The following is a 26,874-nucleotide window of genomic DNA, read 5'->3' as shown; positions in this document are numbered from 1 at the left end:
ATCTGTTGATGGACACCTTGGTTGCTTCCAACTTTTTGCTATTGTAAACAGAGCTGCAATAAACATGGGTGTGTATATATCTGTTTGTATGAAGGCTCTTGTATCTCTAGGGTATATTCCTAGGAGTGGGATTTCTGGGTTGTACGGTAGTTCTATTTCTAACTGTTTAAGATAACGCCAGATAGATTTCCAAAGTGGTTGTACCATTTTACATTCCCACCAGCAGTGTATGAGAGTTCCAATCTCTCCGCAGCCTCTCCAACATTTATTATTTTGTGTTTTTTGGATTAATGCCAGCCTTTTCGTTGTGAGATGGAATCTCATCGTAGTTTTAATTTGCATTTCTCTAATGGCTAATGATCGAGAGCATTTTCTCATGTATCTGTTGGCTGCCTGAATATCTTCTTTAGTGAAATGTGTGTTCATATCCTTTGCCCACTTCTTGATTGGGTTGTTTGTCTTTTTGTGGTTGAGTTTTGACAGAATCATGTAGATTTTAGAGATCAGGCGCTGGTCGGAGATGTCATAGCTGAAAATTCTTTCCCAGTCTGTAGGTGGTCTTTTTACTCTTTTGGTGAAGTCTTTAGATGAGCATAGGTGTTTGATTTTTAGGAGCTCCCAGTTATCGGGTTTCTCTTCATCATTTTTGCTAATGTTTTGTATTCTGTTTATGCCTTGTATTAGGGCTCCTAGGGTTGTCCCAATTTTTTCTTCCATGATCTTTATCGTTTTAGCCTTTATGTTTAGGTCTTTGATCCACTTGGAGTTAGTTTTTGTGCGTGGTGTGAGGTATGGGTCCTGTTTCATTTTTTTGCAAATGGATATCCAGTTATGCCAGCACCATTTGTTAAAAAGGCTATCTTTTCCCCAGTTAATTGACACTGGTCCTTTGTCAAATATCAGCTGCTCATACGTGGATGGATCTATGTCTGGGTTCTCAATTCTGTTCCATTGGTCTATGTGTCTGTTGTTGTACCAATACCAGGCTGTTTTGACTACTGTGGCTGTATAATAGGTTCTGAAGTCAGGTAAGGTGAGGCCTCCCACTTTCTTCTTCTTTTTCAGTAGTGCTTTGCTTATCCGGGGCTTCTTTCCCTTCCATATGAAATTGGTGATTTGTTCCTCTATCCCCTTAAAATATGCCATTGGAATTTGGATCGGAAGTGCGTTATATGTATAGATGGCTTTTGGTAGAATAGACATTTTTACTATGTTAAGTCTTCCTATCCATGAGCAAGGTATGTTTTTCCACTTAAGTATGTCCTTTTGAATTTCTTGTAGTAGAGCTTTGTAGTTTTCTTTGTATAGGTCTTTTACATCCTTGGTAAGATTTATTCCTAAGTATCTTATCTTCTTGGGGGCTACTGTGAATGGTATTGATTTGGTTATTTCCTCTTCGGTGTTCTTTTTGTTGATGTAGAGGAATCCAAGTGATTTTGGTATGTTTATTTTATAACCTGAGACTCTGCCAAACTCTTCTATTAGTTTCAGTAGTTTTCTGGAGGATTCCTTAGGGTTTTCTGTGTATATAATCATGTCATCTGCAAATAGTGATAACTTTACTTCTTCCTTGCCAATCCGGATACCTTTTATTTCTTTGTCTAGCCTAATTGCCCTGGCTAAGACTTCCAACACGATGTTGAATAAGAGCGGTGATAAAGGGCATCCTTGTCTGGTTCCCGTTCTCAAGGGAAATGCTTTCAGGTTCTCTCCATTTAGAGTGATATTGGCTGTTGGCTTTGCATAGATGCCCTTTATTATGTTGAGGAATTTTCCTTCAATTCCTATTTTGGTAAGAGTTTTTATCATGAATGGGTGTTGGACTTTGTCAAATGCCTTTTCTGCATCAATTGATAAGATCATGTGGTTTTTGTCTTTTGTTTTATTTATGTGATGGATTACATTAATGGTTTTTCTGATATTAAACCAGCCTTGCATACCTGGTATAAATCCCACTTGATCAGGGTGAATTATTTTTTTGATGTGTTGTTGGATTCTATTGGCTAGAATTTTGTTGAGGATTTTTGCATCTATGTTCATGAGGGATATAGGTCTATAATTTTCTTTTTTTGTAATGTCTTTACCTGGTTTTGGTATCAGGGAGATGGTGGCTTCATAGAATGAGTTGGGTAGTATTCCGTCATTTTCTATGCTTTGGAATACCTTTAGTAGTAGTGGTGTTAACTCTTCTCTGAAAGTTTGGTAGAACTCTGCAGTGAAGCCGTCCGGGCCAGGGCTTTTTTTTTGTTGGGAGTTTTTTGATTACCGTTTCAATCTCTTTTTTTGTTATGGGTCTATTTAGTTGTTCTACTTCTGAATGTGTTAGTTTAGGTAGGTAGTGTTTTTCCAGGAATTCATCCATTTCTTCGAAGTTTGCAAATTTGTTAGAGTACAATTTTTCATAATAATCTGAAATGATTCTTTTAATTTCATTTGGTTCTGTTGTGATGTAGTCCTTCTCATTTCTTATTCGGGTTATTTGTTTCCTGTATTTCTTTAGTCAGTCTTTTGTTTTTCTTAATAGTTCCCTAAATAGAAGCTACATAGAAGACAGCACACACTTTGATTACATTTATATAAAGTTCATGCTGTTTTGCGTGAATATTTATCTGCAAATATTTTCTTCCTCATTGAACCATCATAACTATATTTTAATCTTGAGAGAATAGGAAAATGGCATACTTGGTTTGTTCACGTCTTTGCATCTCTAGTCATAAAAAGGTAATATTGAACTCTTGGTACCAATAAACCCAGCTGCTTTTATTTGAAAACTTATGCACAACAAGAATTTATGCTTTTAAAAAGCTCTGGAGGCAAAGTAATAAAAACAAATAGAGTAACGGAACATTAATTTGTCTGCTTTTAAAAATATTTTACATAAAAATCTAGCACATAAAGAGATAGAAGTATATTTCTGAATTTTTTTATTAGACTCACAATCATATTAACTAAAAAAATAAACCAAATGTGAAAATCCATCTGTTTTATTTTTTTAATGTATATATTTGTTTAACTTCTGTACTATTCAATGGAAATTCAACTCGGCTTTGTAAATTGAGTAGATCATGTAACCTCTTTTTTTAAATTTTTTCTTAGTCAATTTATCTATAAATAGAAATAATATCCTTCATAGGGTGATTGTAAAGGTTGGTACTTCTTGACTAGTACAAAATGTTTCCACTCTACACTAATGCCCGTGTCCTCTGCAATTCCGATGCAACTACTACATGAATGTACATTAAGCTCCTCTGAAAGAACCCCAGTGTCTTTATTCTGGGTCTTTAAATGTTTTTCCTCTCCTTGGACACCATTCTCTCCCCTACGTATCTTCTCATAGCTAACTCTACTCGTCACTCATGGGTTCATGTACATGTCCCATCTTGCGAGAAGCCTTGTGTTATAGATTGAGTTATGTCCACCCAAAATATGTGTTGTAAATCCTAACCTCCATGCCTGTGGTTATAATCCCATTTGGGAATGAGTTGTCTTTGTTGTGTTAGTAAGGCAGGATTAGGGTAGGGTGTGTCTTGAGTCAATCTCTTTTGTGATATAAAAGGGATTAAGCAAGTGAGTGAAGTAGAGATGGGGAAAGAGAGATCCAAGCCACATGAAGATTGCTCAGGAGTAGAGGCTCAAAAGATACAAGGACGTTCCTTCAGAGCCAACAGAGAGAGAAAGCCTTTCTCTAGAGCTGGCGCCCTGAATTCAGACTTCTAACCTCCTAAACTATGAGAAAATCTGTTTGTCAAGCCACTTACTTATCGTATTTCTGTTACAGCAGCACTAGATAACTAAGACACCTTCCTTGTCACCACCATTTAGCCACCATTCCAGATTAAGTACTCTTACTTTGTGCCCAATATTTCCCCAGGCATTATGTCATTATGTTTTGTTCTATGAGTTCCTAGAGAGCAGGGTCTCCCTTTTCCATTCTATATATGTGTGTATATGTGTGTGTGTGTGTGTGTGTGTGTGTGTGTAGTGCTAGGAAACCCTGGTGGTGTAGTGGTGCTACAGCTGCTAACCAAAAGGTTGGCAGTTCGAATCCACCAGGCGCTCGTTGGAAACCCGATGGGACAGTTCTACTCTGTCCTATAGGGTCGCTATGAGTCAGAATTGACTCAACAGTGACAGGTTTTTTTTTTTTTTTTTTTTTTCATAGTGCTTAGCACAGTACTTGTAGCCCAGTAGGGTACTCTGTCCCCTGAACCTGGCATAGTAGCTGGCCCGCGGTGAGGCAATGGATTTCAGTGAGAGAATGGATGAATCTCTGTATAAATAAATAGTATGTTCACTTTTTTCACATAAGAGTTATTATTTCGTAAGTATGAAGACTAGATTCAAGAAAATAATCCCTTATTGAGATATTGAAGCATAGGCAGTGAAAAAGAACAATCCTTTTTCTGGGAGGCATACGGGTGATAGTTCTGTCAATGCAGAATCACCATAGAATAGTAATATCAGAGACCACCCCCTGGGGAAGAAGTATGGGGCGCTATTTGATATCAGCTCTGCCATCTGGTCTTGCTTCTACTCTGGCTTGGCAAAAGCACCCCCCACCTTGTAGCCCATCTGATAGAGGATTCTCCCAACGTTCACCTGTGATGGCTAGAAAAAAATTTAGATCTATCTGGTTCATACATGACAGACAGGTGCCTCTGCTTTCTATAGATTCCTGGTCTAACTGATCACCATATCCCCACCCCAGTGCCGTCGAGTCGATTCCTACTCATATGGCAGTTTAATATTTTTTATTTATTAAATTAACTCAAAAAGCCAGTTGTGCATTCATAAAAATGAAGATGTGTAGCACCCCTTTCACTAACATCATCACAGGTATAAATTAAAAGGCAGTACTGCCTAGCTAATAAACTGTGATGAAACCTTAGGAAACCTGATTACTCTTCTAGTGTACTATGAGCTTGCATCAACTTATCTGCAGTTCGAAAAATTAGGAAAAATAGACCCAAACACAATATCGTGTTTATTTGGTTTATTTTTTACCAAGAGGAAAAAAGACTTAAATATCATTATTAAGTAATACATGAAATTAGAAGATAGTAGAAATAAAATATCTCCAACAATTTCAGTGAATTAGCTACAATACCAAAACAGGGTCCAGTTATATCAAGTAGTTGTTGAATTTTCAATGCACACAGTTAATTTTTGGCCAAAATAAAGATCTTAATGCAGATAAGGGAAGAAGGGAAGGAGGAAAGAAAAAAAAAAAAAGGAAAGTAGAAGCAGAATAAAACATGGAGGGAAGGGAGGAGAAAATGGCAAAAGAGGGAAAGAGGTATTGAGAACAGGAAGCAAGAGAGTGGGAGAAAGAATGAAAACCTAAGCTTTAATTGTTATGAATATAAATGAGGTTTTCAGTGGATTAAAAAGTTCAAATTAGTATGAATTGTCTGGATTGGCTGTTCATACTGTCTTCGATATTTTTATAATCCTGCAATCAGTATTTTGGTTTTACTAGGGAGGATTTAGATAATATTCCTGGACTTAACAGGATTCTACTGTTGTTAGGGAGTATTTTAAGGTCGTCAGAGACCTGCTTATATTTATTTTTCTCTAAAGAAAATAAAACAAAAGACTATAATTGTAGCTTTTTTTTTTCAATGCATACTTTTAACATCCAGAATTCTATCAGTTTTACAGCCCATATTTACTAGGGCACATTAGGACCACACAAGTTTTCCAATGAACTTTTCTTTGCAAAATGTACATGTCTTTGGTTCTAAAATCTGTTTAATATTTTGTTTTTTCCACACATTCTTTTTAAACATATTCTAAAATGGATAGTATGAAATATATCTTTATTTTATTTACTTTATTCCATTTGCAATTTAAGTCAAAAATTGTCCTAAGGTGATAGATACAAGATTCCATGTTAATAAAATTCTGTTAATACAGATCTGAATAAATATTTTACTATTTCTACCTTCAATTATTTCACAAATCTCCTTTGAAAGCAAAGCTCTATTAAATATAAAGCATTAGTCTGCATTCACTGATTTACATTTGTTTCTGAGAACTCATTTCACCAGGTGGAAGAAGAGATAACATAGCTTAGAGTATTCTCATGTTGAAAAAGAGATAACATAGCTTAGAGTATTCTCATGTTGAAGACTCAATAATGAGAATTGAACTCACAGACCTGAAACAGTAGCTTTAAGTGTTGCTTCTTCTATCCTAAAGAATGTCTATAGCAAATGAAAAATAACACTATCAATAGCACAAGCTTTGAATACAGAGAGGGCCTCAGAAAGTACTAGAATGAGCAAAGCCTTCATTTATTTACACAGAATTAATCCCAGCATCCAGTGTCCATTGAAAATATTAGATGAGCTCAGCAAAAGTACAATTTCTCAATAAAATCAAAGCAACCTAAACATAAAGCAATCCAGCGATAATTATGGAGATGCAGGGTATAAGGACCATCCCTAGTTTTTCTTTCTTTCATAGCACCATTTAATTGCTGAAAATTTTAAAATGCCTTTCCATCTCTAGGCTGTCCAGAGAAAAGTCAGTAGGTTACAATTTTCCATGTATGTCATTTATCCACTGTCATTGCTTATTGTCTGCTTAGTACTGTAGTAACAGACATCCTTTAGAACTTGTTACATATTCTCTCATTAACTTACCAAATAAATCAGTTTGCAAGAGTAATTGGTTGTAAATGCAAAAACCATAATTGTAAATAAAACTTTCCCAAAAGTATCATATTTTTACGCAAATAATGTGTGCCTTCGATGTTTGTTTGCCAACCATTCCCTCCCTTTGTGAGTTATTTTCACAAGCACGACTGTGCCAACTTTTTAACATGTAAAGAAATTAGCCTACAGTGCTGATGAAAATACCTTGTGGAAGAGGGAGCAGTTGGCAAACAAATGTAGAAAAAAAAAAAAACACATTATTTGCATAAAAATACTGTACTCAGAAACCAATGGTGTTATTATATAGCTAAGAGGCTCAAATTCTCATCATTTAAAATTTTTCTAATATTCTTGTTGATTTAATCAACCTGGTTTTAAATAAAAATCTAATTCTGTGTGTTGTACTTTAAGCGGCTTTAACATTGATTTTTCACCTTATCATGTGTATGTCTTAGATTCTACAGACGAATGGGAAGACGGTACACTACATCTTTCCTCACGCAAGGATAAAAATTACAAGAGACTCTAAGGATCACACGGTTTCAGGTAAAGCAGATCAAATAAGCCAATCCTTTTTATTTTAATTGATGTATATATTTTGACTTCAGTTTAGATGATTGGTTGATTGTAGAAAACACCACCTTTTTATACAAAAATTTGTTCTTTGGAAAATGTAAAAAATAAGCAATGAATATATTTGAACATAATATGCATTAATGAAATGATCTTTAATATGAGAAGTTGCCAAATGGTGCATATTTAGATCCTTCTTTTTATTAAGTGCAATTTGTTAAATATTCATGGGATTAAGTGCTCTGTAACCATTGTTCTATGAAGTAATATGGCCACTGTTTTTAGGACTATAAAATATTCTTATCCAAGATCAAGAAACTATCTTATATTCTTTTAAAGAATACCTACTCGATTTGAACAGCATTAATTAATGCTGGATATTTGTTAGTTTGGATCTTTTTGTAAACCAAAGTTGATGATGGATTTTTTTTAACTTTTTGTTTTTAAACAATCTTAGATTCCCAGAAAAGATGCAAAAATAGTACAAACAGTTCTCCCTCCCACCATTCACCCATTTTTCCTTAATGTTAAAATCTTACATAACCGCTATAAATTTTTCAAAACCAGGAAATTAACATTGATGTGATACTATTAGCAAATTTACAAACTTTATTCAAATATTGAGTTTTCCCATTAATGTTGTCCTTTCTGATCCAGAATCCAATCCAAGATCCCAAATTGTGTTTAGTTGTCTTGATTCCCTAGCCTCCTTCAATCTGCTAGTTCCTCACTCCTCCTTTGTCTTTCATGACTGTGATGCTTTTGAAAGAATGGAATTTTTATATTGCAAATAAAAAATTCGATTATTTAAATATGTGAAATTAAACATAAATTTTTTGAGAGTTAATGAATTGTCAAAAGATGAATATTACCTATATTCTCATTCAAGTATATTCTTTATGTTTTATAGATACTGTACTTCAGTAGAACATCATATATATAGATATTTGTTTGTGGATATATGTATAGACAGTAGATATGACACTGTATATGTGCTGGGACTTTTTTCAAGTGCTGATATGGCAAGGAACAACAGGAGGTATTTCTTCAGTGTATCTGCTATTGTTGCTTGCAGATTTTAGACCATGTATCATGTGGATGTGGAATGCATTTTGATTGGAGCAAATTTCTTCTTTTATTTTCATAGAGAATGAATCAATTGGGAATCTAAAATTTTTTACCTTTAAGATTGGGTAAATTTTCTTCTGCCAGACACAAATAATTCAAACTTCATAGTTTTACTGCTATTCATACTGTGTTTTAAGTACTGATGAGATTTCAAGAGTGAGTCTTAAAATCCAGAGAGTTTTTTTTTGTTTGTTTGTTTTGGTACAAGTAATTACTTGCTACAAATTATTTCAGTTTCCTCCAGCTCATAAGCCAAAACAACATAATGCTTTCCAGCAATGGCAAAATTACTCATTTTTTTGGAACATACAACAGAAATATTCAAACCATTTTTACTAAATCATCAGCATCCTATATCAATGTATTTTTTAGCTTTATTAATATTTTATAATATATTATTATGTATCTGTTTTTTACCTCTATTATTCTTTTTATAGTGTATTACAGGAATAATCCCCTGATCTTATTATTTATCTTTTCAACACATTATTTTTATTTGTTGTCTTCACTATGACTAGGAAAAAGTTTTAAAGTATAAGCATAACAGAAATAAGTGATACTGACTTCTTGTTATAAATATTCTAGCCTCAAGACTAAATTCAATTTCTACTGTACCTACAGATTTTGCAGAATGGGAAAAGCAGATTATTGTTATGAACAATAAATTTATTAGCAATATACTATATCATCTATCTGTGTTCCCCTTTTTTCTCTTGATATGTATATAAAATAATAATTAAAAGTATTTTCTTATTATATTTACCCTGCATTGATTACTGCTGAATATATTTCCTACAAGTCCTAGCAAACATGATACCACATTTAATTAAAGGTTTTTTAAAAATCTGTGTTATTTTCAAATAAGTCTTTAGTATTTCTAATTGTTTTAAATTCTTGAGTATGCAAGGCTAGAGCCAGCAATGATAATCTCTGGCAAATAGTACCTAGAAGTTCTAATTCAGTGAATCCTGGCGTGGAATGTTGACAGCCCTGGCTAGTCCCTGTACCATTTGCTGTCCAAAGAAAAGCCTAGTTTGACTATTTAAATATTTAATGATATTAAGGATTTATAATTATTTTTTAGTTGTGATGCTTTGGTTTTTAATTAATAGTATATCTTTTATAAAGACACATACTCACGCATTTACAGATGAAATGATACCTTGTCTGGGATTTACTTTAAAATTATCTAAGTGGGAAGAATGGTGGAGGTATATGAAACAAAATTGATCATGATTTGCTAATTATTGAGCTGGATGATTAAACACATTAGATTTTATTATGCTTTTTGTTACTACTTTTTTATATATGTGAAATTTTGCATAATAACTTTTCTCTTTAAATTTCTATTTGTGTCTCATGTTTCGACAACAGCAGCAATATCCAGTAGCTTTATTAAAAGTGAAAAAGCCATCTCAGCTAAGAAATTAATGCTTTTGTAAGACAAAATAAGGATGCGAGAAATGAATCACAAATAACGTGTAGGATATATGCTGTCCCAAACAAAGTGGAAAATGAGCATCAATAAGTTTTCATTTTGGTTACATAAACCCATTAAAAGTAAAAATACTATGTATTTTTGTAATATTTTCATGGCCTGTTCTAGCTAGATGTAACATTAAAATGTTTCTATAATAATTATGTAAAATAAACACACCTCACAAAAGAAAAGAGAAAAAATATTTTTATATTTTGGAAGCAAAAATCATCTCAAAATAGGGCACAAGAATAGAAAGTATTTATCATTTCCCCCTATGTGGTTGTCAGTGTGTGGTCAGGAAAATTCTTACAGTCCCTGAGACTCTTTAGAGGATCCACAAGGTCAAAACATAGTAATGCTAAACCAGCACTTGCCCTTTTCATTCTCATCCTCTTATGAATATATAGTAGGGTTTTTCAGAGGCTACATGATATAGGACATGACAACCCACTGCATACAGAGCAGATATGAAAATTAAGCTGATTTCTATTTAAGCCCGATATTGAACAGACTTAGAAAAAATGTAAAACAATGCCACTCTTCTCAGTACTTTTTTTTTGTTTTGTAAAATAGTTATTTTTTATAAAAATATATAATTTATGTTATCATAGAATGGGTTTATTATTATTTTTAATGTATTAAAAATATATATTTTTTAATTCTCAGTTTTAATTTATAACACAGAAAATGTAGATATAAACCATATAAACAAAAGGTCTTTGGTGTCCTCAGTAACATTTAAGTATATAAACCACTCTTGAAACCAAAAAATTTGAGAAGCACTGTTCTAATTATACTTAAAGAGAAGGTAGATAAATAAATATTTAAGAAAGATGTATCTCTATGAAAATACATATAAATAAAATATATTTTAAAGATGATTCATAACTTATATTGTCTATGTATTTTTTATTTATTAATAGTCATTCATTGAGCACCATTATATGACTTGCATTGTGTTGTGTGCTAAGTTAATATAATGAGTATAACAAAGACACTGAACTTTAACTTACTCATAATCTAGTGGGAGGAACTGAAATGTAAATAATTACTATGTTAGGAACAACTGATATATGTCTGTGTAAGTATGCATATGTACCATTACTTACAGTTTTGTAATGTATGTAGAGAGAAACATATGCATACAATCTAATATATAATCATTCATAATTTTTAGAATATGGATCCTTTGATTTTTAAACTGTAAACTTTAAAGATGTAGCTATGTTTATCAACAACTGTACAATGGCTTTGAAAATCTTTGTTCAACCTAGTACAAGGCAGCAAAGTGGAGAGAATAGGCCACGAGTTTTGGAATCAGAATGACCTGGGTTGGAATTCAACCCCATCACTTATTAAAATTTTGAGACTAAGTTTGTTCGTCACTAAAATAAAGCTAGTTTTATGTATCTCATATAATTGCAATTGAACCTAGCACAAAGCGATGTACTTAACTATACACTCAGTGAATGCTATTTTCCCTTAGAAAGGAAACATCAGAAAAAAAAAATGTAGAACAAAATGTAGTGCTCATGAATTGAGTTTCTTTCTTTTTTATTTAGAACTTCATCTTATGACTCCAGAAACACAGCTGTTTGAAACAAGCCAAAGAAATTCTGATTTTAAAAAAGTCATTTGCTTATGTACAGGATCATAATGGACTGGCTACATCTGCAAGGCCTAAAAGACTGATTAGCAAGTGTTATGGTGAAGAACATTTAAAATGTTAAATTCAGAGGACTGAAGTATCTTCTATAGAAATAGTGGCTCATTTTCTATCCTCATTAATCCACCATCTTTGTAAGATTTTAGCACCAGCGTACAATTATAAGAAATCTCACTGAATCTGAGTTGGTAGCAATACCAAATGTGGGTAACTTTTTTTTTCTCTTCACTATTTAATCAGCTTTATTCTGATATAATGTACATGTAATAAAAGTTACCCATTATAGTTATACAAAGCAATGACTTTTAGTAAATTTATGAAATTTTATATCCATCACCACAATCTTGTTTTACAATTATATCATCCTAAAAAATTCTCGAGTCTGTTAGCAGTCAGTCGCTTCTAGTCTACAACCCACCCCCTCTCCCAGCTGCCAGCTTGCTTTCTATCTCTAAGTTTGCCTTTTCTGCACATTTCATGTAAATAGAATTATCTGATATGTAGTCTTGGTGTCTGGCTTCTTTCACTCAGCAAAGGTTTTTGAGATTCATCTGTGTGGCAGCATGGATCAGTGGTTTGTTCCATTTTATTGCTGAAGACTGTTCCTTTGCTTGAATATTCTGTATTTTGTTTATCCATGGGATTTGTCAAAGTGTTTTAACATTTACATTCAAGTTTTTATTTGGACATATGATATTTAGGTTGAGGGGGTTCCTAGGAGTATAATTTCTGGGTTGTCGGTTAAGTTTCTATTTAAATTTTCAAGAAACTGAAAACAGTTTTTTAATATGGCTGTATCATTTTACATTCACACCAGCTATTTGTGAGGGTTTCATTTTCTCCACACCCTTTCCAACACAAATCTTTTGATTTGTTATTTTGATAATTTTTATAAAGCATTTCCTGAAACAGTAATAAAAATATCACATTCCTTTTTTTGGGGACTAATTCTTCAGTACCTATAAAATTGTTTTGGTTGTACAGTCTTCTGCATTTTTTAAATTGTTAAATTATTACTCATGCGATAAAACACAATATGAATATGTTGAAATTTGCTTTGAGGTAAGATATGTAGAAGTGATGATTTCTAAATGCTACATTACAGTCTTGGTTTTATGATTTAAAAAAAAGGAAGCTGCAGGCCTAACACACTCTCCCTTAACCCCTACTCTGAATTACTGACCAGATGGCATAATAACAATTCTAAGTAAACAGATAAAACAGAAAAGAAGCAAAAACCCTGTAAGGTGTATTGTCCAGATATTTTATCAACATTTCATAACTGAGTCCATTAAGGTTCTGAGAAAGATTGACATTCCCAGGATCCTAAGAAAGGTGGTGACTAGCTGTGACTATAACACAGTGGATCTTCCTTATTAACGAAAACAAAAAAATACGTTTCCATGAAGCGAATTCCGGCTCCTAGCAACCCTATAGGACAGAGAACTGCTCCATAGGGTTTCTAAGGAGCAGCGGGTGGATTCAAGCTGCCAACCTGTCGGTTAGCAGCTGAGCTCTTAACCACTGCACCACCAGGGGTCTCTGCCGTAATTAAAAAAAACAAAACACTGCTGTCCAGTCGATTCCGACGCATAGCGACCTACAGGACAGAGTAGAGCTGTCCCATAGAATTTCTAAGGATCGCCTGCTGGATTGGAACTGCCAACATTTTGGTTAGCAGCCATAGCTCTTAACCACTACGTCTGCCCTAATGGTACTATAGAATTCCTTTCTCTCCTCCACTTCTTTAATCCTCAGTGGAAGGCATTGTTGTTTTTTCCTAAAAGTTTAAAAAGTTGCACAGAAGTCTTTAAGAGCAGATTTAAATGCATACATACGTGTATACAAAATTCCACCGAAATGAGTATGAGGGCCTGTGTGTTGAACTCTGTGTGTATGTATGCATGAATGTAAATTTCCTCTCCCAACAAAATGCATACAGAATCCATGCAATGCTTTTTCATATTGCAGGTGTTTGAGATCCTCATTGACTAATAAAAGAAAGTGGAAAGTGACCATTTAAATCTGCTAGATATAGGGTAGATATGGGAAAAACCTGCGGCAGGAACCCTACTTCCAAGAATTTGGGAGATATTTAAAGAATTGAACTAATACACATGAAACAATATATTGAATATTAAATTATGTGTCATAAACTATAGGTACATGTATGTACATGTATAACTTTTTTTGCTATTATTTTTTCTCTTTTTATTGTGCTTTAAATGATAGGGTACAGTTCAAGTCAGTTTCTCATACAAAAACTTACACACACATTGCTATGTGACCCTGCTGTCCCTGTAATATGACGGCACACTCCTCCTCTCCACCCTGTATTTCCCATGTCCACTCACCCAGCTCCTGTCCCCTTCTGCCTTCTCATCTCGCCTGCAGACAGGAGTTGCCCACATAGTCTCATGTGTCCACTTGAGGTGAGCACGCTCCTCTCCAGTGTCATATTATGTCTTATAGTCCAGTCTAACCTTTGTCTGAAGAGTTGGCTTTGGGAATGGTTCCACAGCCTTGGGCTAACAGAGAGTCCAGGGGCAATGTCCTGTGGGGTCCTTCCAGTCTCAGTCAGACCGTTACCTCTGGTCTTTTTACTAGAATTTGAGTTCTGCATCCCGCTTTTCTCCTGCTGCATCAGGGATTCTCTGTTGTTTTTCTTGTCAGGGCAGTTATTGGTGGTAGCCAGGTACCATCTAATTCTCCCAGACTCAGGCCAGTGGGGTCTCTGTTTTATGTGGCCCTTTCTGCATGTACGATTCCTACACTGCATTTCTTCTCTTCATTTGCTCAAATAATTTTATCATTAGGATAGAAAACACATCTTTCCCCATTTTCTCATGAAGATTTCATTACCCTGCTTCCTCTCAGTAGGAGATCTCAAAGGCAGACTTCCAACCTAGTTCACTGCTGTCACACAGATGCACTTTAAGTTGAGACTATATTATAGCATAGTTTATGTGCATGTTTTAATATAGTGTAATTACCAAATACAGGTATTCTCCTGTTACTTCAAAAATTTCTTCACAAACAGAAGTTTAATGACTTGATTTTATTAGATTGCATAGATATTTAATTATTCCTCCATTGTTGGACATTTAGATTGTTCCCTTCTTTTACTATTTATTAGCAATGTCACAGTGAAAAAACCGCTGCTATATTTTTATTTCCTTAGACTATATTCCCAGATGTAAAATTACTGGATAAAAAGGAAACCATATTTTGGATATTCTTTAGATGTTTTGTCTAATTTCTTACCAGAAAGACTCTACCAATTTGTGCTCCTAACCTAAGAACACAATGTTTTCATATGCAGTTCACAATATGAATTTAAAATGATGCAATTTTACGGAAAAACACTGTTTTTAATTTAGTTGAGAGGCCAAATTTTATATCACATTGATTTAAGTGGTTTTTCTTTGATTAATGAACAGGTTGACATTTTTTGCTATGTTTATTAGCCTTATTTACTTCCTTTTCAGTCATTTACATGTAAAGTTAATATGCAGGAGCCTAATTGTTAATTGGTTTGGTTTGATTTGGTTTTGTTTATTATAAAAAAAAAAATTATAGAGCATATAAAAGAGCAGTGGTAGGTTAGGATCATTTCATGGTGGGCCAGGTAGACAAAAGAAAGAGCTTGAATTTAATTCAATAGGCAATATGGCTATCATTAAAATTATTAAAGATAAATCGGTTTCCTTCTTGAGGTTTTTTTTTTTTTTTAGTTTATTTAGTTTGTTCTGTCTTTTTATAAGTTTGACCACCTTTGTTTGAGTGTACTGCTCTTCTCAAATCTAGTGTGTCAAATAAACAAACTGAGGCAAAAACATGGGAGCTACTCCACGTGGTTTAGATAAGTGATGACTAATAGTTCCCCAACATCATTCCATGAATATTTATGAGAGAACTTTTTTTTTTTTTTCCGTATCAGGCCAACTCTGAGAATAGAAAGTGTTAAAAAGATTTTTCCATCTCTTTTGCTTCTTGTGGAAAATCAAGAGAAAGTATAACTGTCATCTTGAGAACATGAATGTTCCATCCTAATTGCTGGAACCTTTGTGGAACTGAACACATTCCACGAAGTGTGCCTTGACACCTAAGTTTTTCCCTCTCCACAGAGGATGAATTTTGCTCTTCTATTCTTATTTTAATGGTGCAGTTATATATGATAATTTTTTTCATTGTAAGCTTCTCAAATTCCTTTTAGGAATAAATTGAGCATAGAACTGAAGAAATAAAATGAAGTTTGAAGTGAATCTCTTGAAATCACGATTTCTTCATGGTATATTTTGGTAAAAACTTGCATTCATTTCCTCGGTAATAATGGAAATGTTTATTACCAGGGCTAGTTCCACAAAAACTTCACCACTTCTCCTGACATCTGTCAGGATTAATATTGCTTTTATATTATGTTCATGCTAAGGAAGTGACACTATAGGGTTTGCTTCAAGCTCAGGATAGTTTAGCACATTTTTCTATTCACTCTTATTAAAATAAAATTAAAGAGGAGAGCAACTGATTCTATAGGACGAAGGTGAAGACATTCAGGATACTTATAGAAAAGGAGGATAAATAGTAATATTAATGTGAAACTTAAGAGTAGAAATGGAAAATGTGTGTGAATAGGTCATGAAGAATTGGCAAGAAGAAATTGAATTCAATTCAAACAGTAGGATTTATATCGGTCTTCTAGAATATTGTCTTAAAATTAGAGTGATGGGGGAAGAATGTATAAAAAGAACAAGGATGTAAGAATCAGAAAAAAAAATGTGATTCTGATCTCAGCTTTTGGGTATGCTAGACAACCTATAGAAATTTCTAGCCTTTGTAAACCTCAGTTTCTTTACCCTAAAAATGGTATGGATATTACCTAACACAAAAATTATAGAGACAATTAAAATAGGTAATGCACAAAAGCTGCAGAATAGTGTGGGACACAGACAAGGGACTCAAGAAATGTTAATTTCTTTCTCTTTCTTTCCATCCCTGAAGATGACACTGAAGAGATTAGGAAAAATCAAATCATGTGTTATTTAAATAATATTGGCCCAAGGAACAGAAACCAAATAGAATCTATCTACTCAAAATCATATATTTTGAGATGTTTTGAAAATTAAAAGATCAGTAAATCCACTGTAATTGAAAATAAATAAAAACAACTCACTTTTGTTTAAAGTATAATTTCAGGGGATAATTGAATAATCTTTTAGGCCCATCATCTAACAACATGTAACACATTTCTATTCCATATTTCAATAAAGTTTTAACAGAATAATGAAAATAACAAAAAATAATTGTGATAACTCATTTTGTAATGAAAAATATTCCCTAATATATATGAAAGACAGAAGATACATTGAATACCTACTTAACTGATAGCAAATTGATTTTGTTGAGAACAGGTTTAGCTTACAGTACAAAAATAATCTGGACACCTGGATTTTGTTTATATCCTTAAAGTGACTCAGCAAATTTGGAGTGTTTCTCTTTGAATTAATTTCTTAACTCCCCAAACATGTAGTGATTATTATAATAACTACCAGAGCCCTGGTGGCACAGTGTTTAAGAGCTCAGCTGCTAACCAAAAGGTCAGCAGTTCGAATCCACCAGACACTCCTTAGAAATCCTAAGGGGTAGTTGTACTCTGGCCTATAGGATCACTATGAGTCGGAATCGACTTGATGGCAATGAGTTTTTTTTTCGTTTCTTTCTATTTTATGCTACCAGGCCAATATGCACTTCCTTCTTTATAGATTTGCATAACAAGATATATAAATATTAATCCAATTATTTATTCATTAAACAGATATATATATAGTTTGTATTATATTGTAAAATGCTAAAAGGTGTAATACAAAAATATGAATTTCATCTTCATAATCTATGTAACAAAGATATAAAAATGGCATAAACTTTTATGCAGCAAAAGAAGGATACAAACTATAATGACAAAACAAGCATAATCTGTTCTCAACTAATCAGTTGTAGATTAAATTGTAAGGTGTAATTTATGGATTTCTTCCCTCAGTCATGACTGAGAGGCAGTAGTTCCCAACACCTTTTTTCTTATCTTGGTTGTTTCTTTAATTATCTAATAGCAATCTCTTCTACCACTGCCAACTCTACAACTGAGTGGGCAAAGGAAGAGTTGGATTGGGCTGCTTTCAAACTAATACCTTCCCATTCCAACCAGGTGCACTGCATTAACCAGACAGGAGGGTGCACTGCTAAGTGGCTCATTTGGAGTAGATCATGGGTTTCACTCTAGCTTCCCCGTAGGTGTATCCCTGAGCAATTAACCTTGCTAAACCTCATTTTCCTCACATGTAAATGGAGGGATTTTGTTTAAGATCCAATGAGGTAGTGTGATTTTAAAGGTATTTTCTGAAAGTACAATACAAATGTATTCTTTTTAATATCATTACCATTGATGCATTAGACCCACTTGGAGAAAAATAGTCATTTCCATATACATCCATTCATTATTAATTCAGTTATATATTTAGTATTGCCTAGATGCCACATACTTGCTATGCATATTATACCAGAACTCCAGCATTGCAGAATGGTACAACAGAGCTCTTTCTCTCCGATTACGAGAGCAAATGATTATTCTTTCATGGACTATTTTCCCTTTCATTTCTACCCCCTGTGGCTGACTCAGTCACTGTCGTAGCTAATGTAAACACAAATGTTTTTCAAGTCTTGTTAGCAAGATAACGTCCATATATATTGTGTCTACAAAAAAACTCAGAACACGACTTTCATCCATGTATTAGTTTTCTATTTCTGCATAACAGATTGCCACAGATTTAGTAGCTTAAACCAACAGGCATTTATTATCTCAAGGTTTCTGTGGGTCAGGAGTCCAGGTGAGGCTTAACTAGGTCCTCTGGTCATGGTCTCTCTAGGCTGCAGTTTAGGTGTTGGCTGGATTGTGTTCCTTTCTACAGCTTGGAGTCCTCTTCCAAGCTCATAACATTCTTAACAGAATTCAGTCCCTTGCAGTTGTGGGACTGAGGTCCGTTTCCTAGCTGGCTGTCAGTCAGAAGCCACTCTCAGCTTCCAAGACCACCCATACTTATTTGCCAAGTGGTCCTCTCTGAGGCCCTCTCACAGCATGGCAGATTACCTCTTCAAGGCCAGCAGGAAAATCTCTTGTCTTATTCTGCTAAAACAGAGTCTTATATAACATATTCAAAGCAGTGACATTCTGTCAGCTTTGCTATATCCTATTTGTTAAAAGCAAGTCACAGGATCTACCTGTGATTGTGAATTACAAGAGTAAGTATTTTTCTTCCTATTTACATTTTATAAAAGTGTAACTGACATTTACTTTGAAAAGCACATCATAGCTTTGCACTAATATAAGTTTGAGCTATTTTCTTTTGAATGACATTTTAGGGTTACATAAATGTCTCCCAATAAAATATTTTTCTTTAACAAACATAGTAAATCCCTCTCCCCATCCTGGCCTGCCATCAGTGAGATCAGTATCTAAGTCGGGATTGAGGCTATGTCTGTAACACAAACCTATCTTCTCATTAACATCCAATTCCACATCAAACAATTGTTTTGGACCCTAGGAGACTGGTAAGTGGAATGTATTTATTTTTGATTGCCTAAAAAAAAAAAAAAAAAAAATTTTTTTTTTTTTTTATATAGAAGGGTCAGTCAAGACCTTCAGATTTGGTCTTTGTGATTCCAATTCTGCAATTCTCTTATAAAAGCTAAAACAAAAAGAAAGAAAGAAAGAAAATCCATATGTCATTTCATGAATGAAGATGTATTCACATGTATGGCCATCCTGGGAAATTTTCTTGATGATAATAAATCCTATGCATTTTAGTAAATACACTTTACCAGCACACTCATCTGTCACTTGAATGGTGTTTTTCAACAAAGTTAGAATAACAGCATCCTTGGTTTTATATTTTTGACCTGTCATTCTTGTCTCCTACCCAATGACCATTTCAGTCATATATCAGGCCACTTTGGCTCATCTCATCCAAGATGATGTGAGTATGGGTGGCTCTTTTACATGTTTTAGACCCACATGACATTTTTACCTTAATATTATTTATACTACATTAGAAAAGACAATTGGAAACTTTTATTCATGGAAATATGAGATAAAATAGTCTTTTCAAATCCTTCTTGTACTGAAAAGATGCATATTTAAAACTAGGAAAAAGGGATGTTAGAAAATACTTTTCATCCCTGGGAGCAATTGAATGGATAAGAAAAAGCTAATGAGAATAAAAAAAAATTTTTTTTTTTTTTAGCTACCTAAATTTGTATCTTATATACTCAAGATTAGAATCTGATTAGACTTGGCATGAATATGATGTTTCAAGTTTTTTCTGGAAAAAGTCAAGTGTGGATTGCTGTTAGGAAGATTGATATGAATTGTGTTTATAAGAAGGTTTTTCTTACAGTGAGCAAAACTTACTAAAGAAAAAGAGAAAAAGTAAAATATTCTTTAAATATTCAGGTTTGAGTATTCATGGAAAAAAAATGGTAGCATTTGATAGGACACAAAGGGGAAATTACTGAGGATCTTTTTAATATATTTGGTTTATTTTCTTAAATATTTGCATGAATAATTTATAACTGAAATTAGTAGGTTAAAGAGTATAAAAATACCATCATGACTCAGGAGTATAATTAATGTGTAAACTACATAAAAATACATTTAATTAAGGTATCTTTTGAGACTTTCTCCATTATCATTGGCATTTCATAAACATTAATATTACTATAGACAATCTGTCTTCTCGTCCAACTGATGACATGACTAAACTATGCCATATATTTTTATACGTGATAACTTTATTATTAATAATAAACACTCTTGATTTAAAACATAGTATGTTTGTTCGCTAATAAAAATTTTGCTTTTCCTTGATGTTCAGATATAGGATATAGCAGTATTGAAATGGAACTTGTGTTTTAGTTTTGTTCAAATTCAATGCTCTAATTATAACCTCATTATATTTTCTATATTATTTTAATGATCAAAATAAAACATTCTTTGTTATGCTCTAAAATACCAGAGATTTTTATGTAACATGTTAATGAACTTGTAAAATTAAAGTAGATTTAAACTGCAAATTTAAATGCAAATGTAGCGATTTTTCCTTAGTATGCTCATGTTTATTTTATGCACAGCTTATTTTAAAAGTGACTGCATAGTGGTATATTTATCAAATACTTGTAATATACATAGAGACTTGGAAAGACCAATGCATTTAAATTGCAGCTCTAAGGTTAGTAGAGGTAATACTTTTTCTTAATAGTTTTGCTGCTTTTATCATTGAACTTCTGTTTCCTAAAAATATTTCCAACTTATTTTAAAGGTTTTCTGTAATTTAAAATTTCATGCTAGACTTGCTTAATCACAGCTATGCTTGTAAGTTGTGAAATTATTATAACTTTAATTTTTTGGTAAAGCACTTACATTCTCTATAGTATATGTTTGCTTACATAGAATTCTATTCTGCTATAATGTGAATACAAGTGCAAGGCCAGTGCATTTCCACAGCATCTAACTGAAGAACCATTTTTATTAGTTCTTCTAGAACGAACAATTATAGAGAGGCAAAAGGAGATTATGTTGATAAAGAATTGTCAAAAGTTGATGAACGATGATGCTATAAACATCCCTATCAAGGCCTATTTCAACCTAAGCATTTTACTTCAAAATTAGTATTGCTTCTTGATGTCCCCAAAACTTCTTTGACATTCTGCTTTCTGGATTTATGATGGATGCTACATTTTTACAGAAACATTTTTGGTTAATTCATAATATATCAAAGTGCAACTATATAAATGTGGTATAAATTCTTAGAAAATAGTGTCAATTTTAATCATATTCATTGCATCCAAACTAGGGTACAAGCAACTACTGTAAAACAAATTAGAAATGTTTTCCTTCCTGGGTATTCTTATTTTCTACCATGTTATTGTTTCACAAATTTTTAACAATTCTGTGTAACTCTGCAAGTGCCTGGGTGCTGTAAACAGTTAACACATTTGGCTGCTAAATGAAAGGTTGGTGGTTCGAGTCCACCAAGAGGCACCTCAGAAGAAAAGCCTGGTGTTCTACTTTCAAAAAATCAGCCATTGAAAACTCTATGGAGCACAGTTCTATTCTGCCACACATGAGGGGCCATGAGTCAGAATCAACTCAATGGCAACTGGTTTTATGTAACTTAATGTATACATGAAAAATAACAGTAGCAATCACGCAGAGTCAACAAGAGGAAAAGCATTTCGGAGAATTTTCTACACATGAGGAGAGTTTTCTATGTGTATAATCTCATTTCTCATAATAATGTCATGACTAAGTATTATAAAAAAAAACCAATTATACTGAGGTTTTAAGATATATTTTAACAGTATTTTGAGTACTGAACTTACTAGCATGAAACTATATTTTTCAACATGAATTATCTTGTCTATGCTACTTTATTAAGATAAATAGAAGTATGGTTTCTAACTACTTATCCTTTATCACAGGGTTTTAGAATGTCCTCTGTCAATAAAGTCAAATGGTACTAAGGACCCAACTATTTAACCCTGAAGACATTTTCATCAACAAAATGAAAAATAACCACATTTAAAAACATCAATTATTCTAGTTAATAGATTTGGAAATTCTATACCCCTGTTGCCAGCCTTTACAAAGTATAACAATCATAAGTCTAAGGATATGTCTGGACCATATCATGTAGTATTAAAATTAAAATTATATGGTGTTAAAGTTATCTTTCTGGGCCATGTTTATATTCTAATTTTTAAACTTGGAGAGAAATATGTAATGCCAATGTCCTGGGTTATCTGCTATACTCTAGCACAAAATATGTTATATGAGAAATTTTGGCATTTAGATTTAGTCTCAAACCTGCCTCTTCATACTAAGGAAATCATGTGAAGCACCTTGTGGGATCTCAGACTGACCATGTTTTAAAATTGATATAAAAGAGCCACACCAGAAATTACCAACCAAATTTATTATTTCTGTGAGTTTACATGAAATTACACATGAGTCAAACTTGGAAAGGGATAACAAATCTTTGGTTAAAAATCTAAAATTTTTACCCAAAAATTTCAGGGAATAGCCCTTTATTTATAGCAAACTATTTTAAAATCCTCATTTTGTAAATTTCAAAATGTTCTCCATACACAAAAAATTAGGCTAAACTGTTAAGTAGGCCCTGACGATTGAAGAGGTGCTAATAAAATTTCACCTGCTACATTTATTCACGTGTTTCTGATACCTTACTAAGTAGAATTGGTTCTGTTGATTCATTAAAGGGTAATGTCTAAGAATTCAACTATTTCCACTAAGATTTAGTTGAGGACTTACAAAGTCATGTGCTAGATAATGCTCCACATTCATCTGGTTATGTTCAATTTATGTCATAAATTAATCTCTGTTAATAACAGTAATGCTGGGTCAAGAAACTATGACAGAAAACCTCCAAAGGTAGGCCAAGGTGAGCAAGTCTTCTGGTTAACTATGAACAAATAACATCAGCATGATGATTAAGCATATAATTAATTGGTTTTTGTTTTTGAGACTAAACTTTCAGAACACTTACCCTGGTCAAAAAGCAGAGAGAGAGGGATTGGAAGTGGGGAAGGAGAGGGAGAGAAGAGGGAAACTTAAGAAAGAAGGGAAGGAGGGAAGAAGGAAGAAAGAAGGGAAGGAAAGAAGAAGGAAGAAAGAAGGGAAGGAAAGAAGAAAGAAGGGAAGGAAGGAAGAGGGGGAGGGAGGGAGGAAGGGAGAAAATTCATTTGGAAGCATATCAACTAGAAAGAAGAAGTGAAGTGTTACCAAAATATGTCCTTTATTGATAAATGACAGAAGGGTTAAAACTCCGTGTTACTGGTTGTTGAATGTTTGAATTTTGTAGATGGTGACTAAAGGGAAAGAGCTGAAAATGGTGCTTCAATTATTCTAATTTTAAAAGATAATTTTGTCTTTTTGAAGGTAGTTCAGCTTTCTTTAGCATTTTCATTGTAAAATACCATTGATATTTGTAACAACAAGTTCCGATTACTAATGGATGTTTGCAGCTGTTTCTTCTCCTTCTGAGTCATGCCGCATCAACAGAAGAAGGTCCGGAAAGCTTTACTCCATCCACAATCATTAAGGTTGACTCCACTTTGAGGAGGCAGCTCTTCCCCAGTTATGTTGTGAGTGGCTTTCAACGTGAGAGGTTCATCCTCCAGCACTATATCAGAGAATGTTCTGCTACCATCCATGAGGTTTTCACTGTGTTTTGTTGACTACACAAAGGCATTTGACTTTGTGGGTCATAACAAATTATCACTTACATTGTGAAGAATCGGAATTTAGGAATACTTAATTGTGTTCATATGGAACCTGTACATAGACCAAGAGGCAGTCAGTCTAACAGAACAAGGGTATTGTTATGAATTGAATTGTGCCCCCTAAAAAATATGTATTATAAATCCTAATCTCCATACCTGTGGCTGTAATACCATTTGGGAATGGTTTTTCTTTGTTATGTTAATGAGGCAGTGTTAGTAAAGGGTGTGTTTTAAGTCATTCTCTTTTGAGGTATAAAAGGAGCAGATTTAGTAAGCAGAATTGGGAGAAAGGTGCCATGCCACATGAAGATCACCAAGGAGCCAAAGAACAGAAGCTGAAGAGACAAAGACCTTCTCCTAGAGCCTACAGAGAGAGAAAGCCTTCCCCTAGGGCCACTGCCCTGATTTCAGTCTTCTAGCCTCCTAACTGTGAGAAAATAAATTTCGGTTTGTTAAAGTCATGCACTTGTGATATTTCTATTATAGCAACACTAGATAACAAAGACAGGGATACCGTGTGGTTTAAAATCAAAAAAGGTATGTGTCAGGGTTGTGTCTTTTCACCATACTTACTCAATCTGTATACTGAGCACATAATCTGAGAAGTTGCACTATATGAAGATGAGTATGGCATCAGGATTGGAGAAGGACTGATTAACAACCTGCAATATGCAGATGACACAACCTTGCTTGCTGAAAGTGAAGAGGACTTGAAGCACTTACTGATGAAGATCAAAGATTACAGCCTTCAGTATCAATTACAACTCAACATAAAAATCCTCACAACTGAACCAGTAAGAAACATCATGACAAACAGAGAAAAAATTGAAGTTGTCAAGGATTTTATTTTAATTAGTTGAATAATCAACACCCATGGAAGCAGCAGTCACGCAATCAAACAACCTGTTGCATTTAGGGCAAATCTGCTGCAAAAGACCTCTTTCAAGTGTTAAAGGGCAAAGATGTCACTTTGAGGACTGAGGTGCACCTAACTCAAGCTATGGCCTTTTCAATCACTTCATATGCATGCGAAAGCTGGACAATGAATAAGGAAGACCAAAGGAGAATTGATGCATTTAAATTATGTGTTAGCAAAGAATATTGACTATGCCATTAACTGCCATAAGAACGAACAAATCTGTCTTGGAAGATGTACAGCCAGAAAGCTCCTTAGAAGTGAAGATGGCAAGACTTTGACTCAGCCTCCTTGTACATGTTATCAGGAGAGCCTAGTCTGTGGAGAAGGACATCATGCTTGGTAACGTGGAGGGCCAGTGACAAAAAGAAAGACCGTGAGTGAGATGGATTGACACAGTGGCTTCAACAATGGTCAAACGTAACAATGATTATAAGGATGGCCCATAGCTGGGCAATGTTTTGCTCTATTGTATATGGGGTCACTATGAGTCAGAACCAACTCCACAGCACCTAACAATAACAATTTTATAAAATAAAAACTTAAGTACCACTAGTTTGTATTTAGGTTTGTAATTCTCAATCTATATTTCATTTAGCTAATTAAAGAAAAACTTGTTCTGTGTAGTAAGGAACAGTTAACAAACTTGGTTATCACTCAAGAATGATTTTATTGTGCTTTGTAGTAAGTGCAATGTTCTTAGTTAATAATTAAGACTGTCATGTCAGTAATAAGTTGTGATTATGTTTATACTTTATTGATTGTGATCATTTCTATATTTGGGTTGTGTCTTCTCAATTACGATAGCATTACTGTGCTTCTATAAAATAGAGTGTTCCTCAGTTTTGTAAGTGAATTGCTTGCTCTTGAGTTTCTTACACAAGGAACATCCTTAAACATTTTCATCAAATAGTGGTCAAAAGTTGACAAGGCCTTAGTATGTGGCTGAAAAGGTTATTCAAAATTAATTTGTTAATATTAGGTTAGTCCTTGTAGATCCTACCAAGATCTCAGGAATTCCTATAACATATTAACTATAATTGAACTCAAAACAATGTACTCTTCTTATTGGTATCCAGTTCAAGATCCATATTATGTTTACCAGAAGCCAACATGAAACTTCTTTATTATGTACCTTCTAACTTGTGGTAACTCTTGTCCTGTGTTAGATTACTACTAACAATTTGCAATTTTTTTTTTTTTAATACAGGAAATGGATTAGGAATTAGAATTGTGGGTGGTAAGGAAATTCCTGGACATAGCGGAGAAATCGGAGCCTACATTGCCAAAATTCTTCCTGGGGGGATGGCAGAACAGACAGGGAAGCTTACGGAAGGTAAGAAAAAGGCATTTAAGAGTAAATTAAAATGAATGTACTCATATTAAATATATTTTAATTTAATATGCAGATTTTCTCTTCCTTTACTCTCTAGGATAAACCTCGCTCCTTAGGGTTGATTGTGAAATTTTGATATAGTAAGATAAAAGAAGATATGTATACTGTTATACTCATTTTACTATCAATTGCATTGTCCTTTTTGGCAGCTGGTTAGCTATGGAACAATCTTGTTTAAAAAACATTAATTATTCTAGAATTTTTTCTGACTGGGGCAATTTTATAAAAAAAAATTTGGCTATCTGGTCATTAATGTTTCGTAGATACTGAGACAAACCATATTGAAATCAGAATCCCAAAAATATCAAAAGATGATTTAGTACATGCTAAGATCAGCCAACTTTGTATGGCCTGCAGACCAAACATGGCCACCACTTGTGTTTTATTGTGACATAGCCACACTCCATATTGAAAATGGCTGCTAATCCACTCCAAGAGCACAGTTTAGTTCACAAAATAGACTGTATGGTCAGCAATGACTGAAATGTTTACTTTTTGGCCCTTTACAGAAAAAGTTTGCCAACCCCTATGCTACATGTTATCCTTCTTCTTTGTCTTAGAGAAAGAATTACAAGTCTCTTTAAAATTAAAATTTTTTTTTATGACAAAAGAACGTTTTACAAAATGGGAAACACAATGCTGGGAGAAATCCAATGAAGCGCTGGTGGAGGGGGGTGGGTACAGTGTTACAGAGGCTAATAAAGG

At 33.7% G+C, this 26,874-nt stretch overlaps 1 protein-coding gene across 3 annotated transcripts in view; it reads left to right on the top strand.

Annotated features, from left to right (window-relative positions):
* Positions 1-26,874, top strand: part of PCLO (piccolo presynaptic cytomatrix protein) — a 427,248-nt gene that overhangs the window by 287,560 nt on the left and 112,814 nt on the right. For all 3 annotated transcript variants that reach the window (XM_049893053.1, XM_049893054.1, XM_049893055.1), the window contains exons 9-10: positions 7,115-7,205; positions 25,984-26,109. In XM_049893053.1, coding sequence (XP_049749010.1) covers positions 7,115-7,205; positions 25,984-26,109 — 217 coding nt within the window. The remainder of the gene's footprint in view (positions 1-7,114; positions 7,206-25,983; positions 26,110-26,874) is intronic.

The sequence above is a fragment of the Elephas maximus genome, chromosome 8, assembly GCF_024166365.1.
Source record: "Elephas maximus indicus isolate mEleMax1 chromosome 8, mEleMax1 primary haplotype, whole genome shotgun sequence".
Lineage (NCBI taxonomy): Eukaryota > Metazoa > Chordata > Mammalia > Proboscidea > Elephantidae > Elephas > Elephas maximus.
The sequence above is the reverse complement of the archived record's forward strand: the minus strand, read 5'-3'. Positions and strand labels throughout refer to the sequence as shown.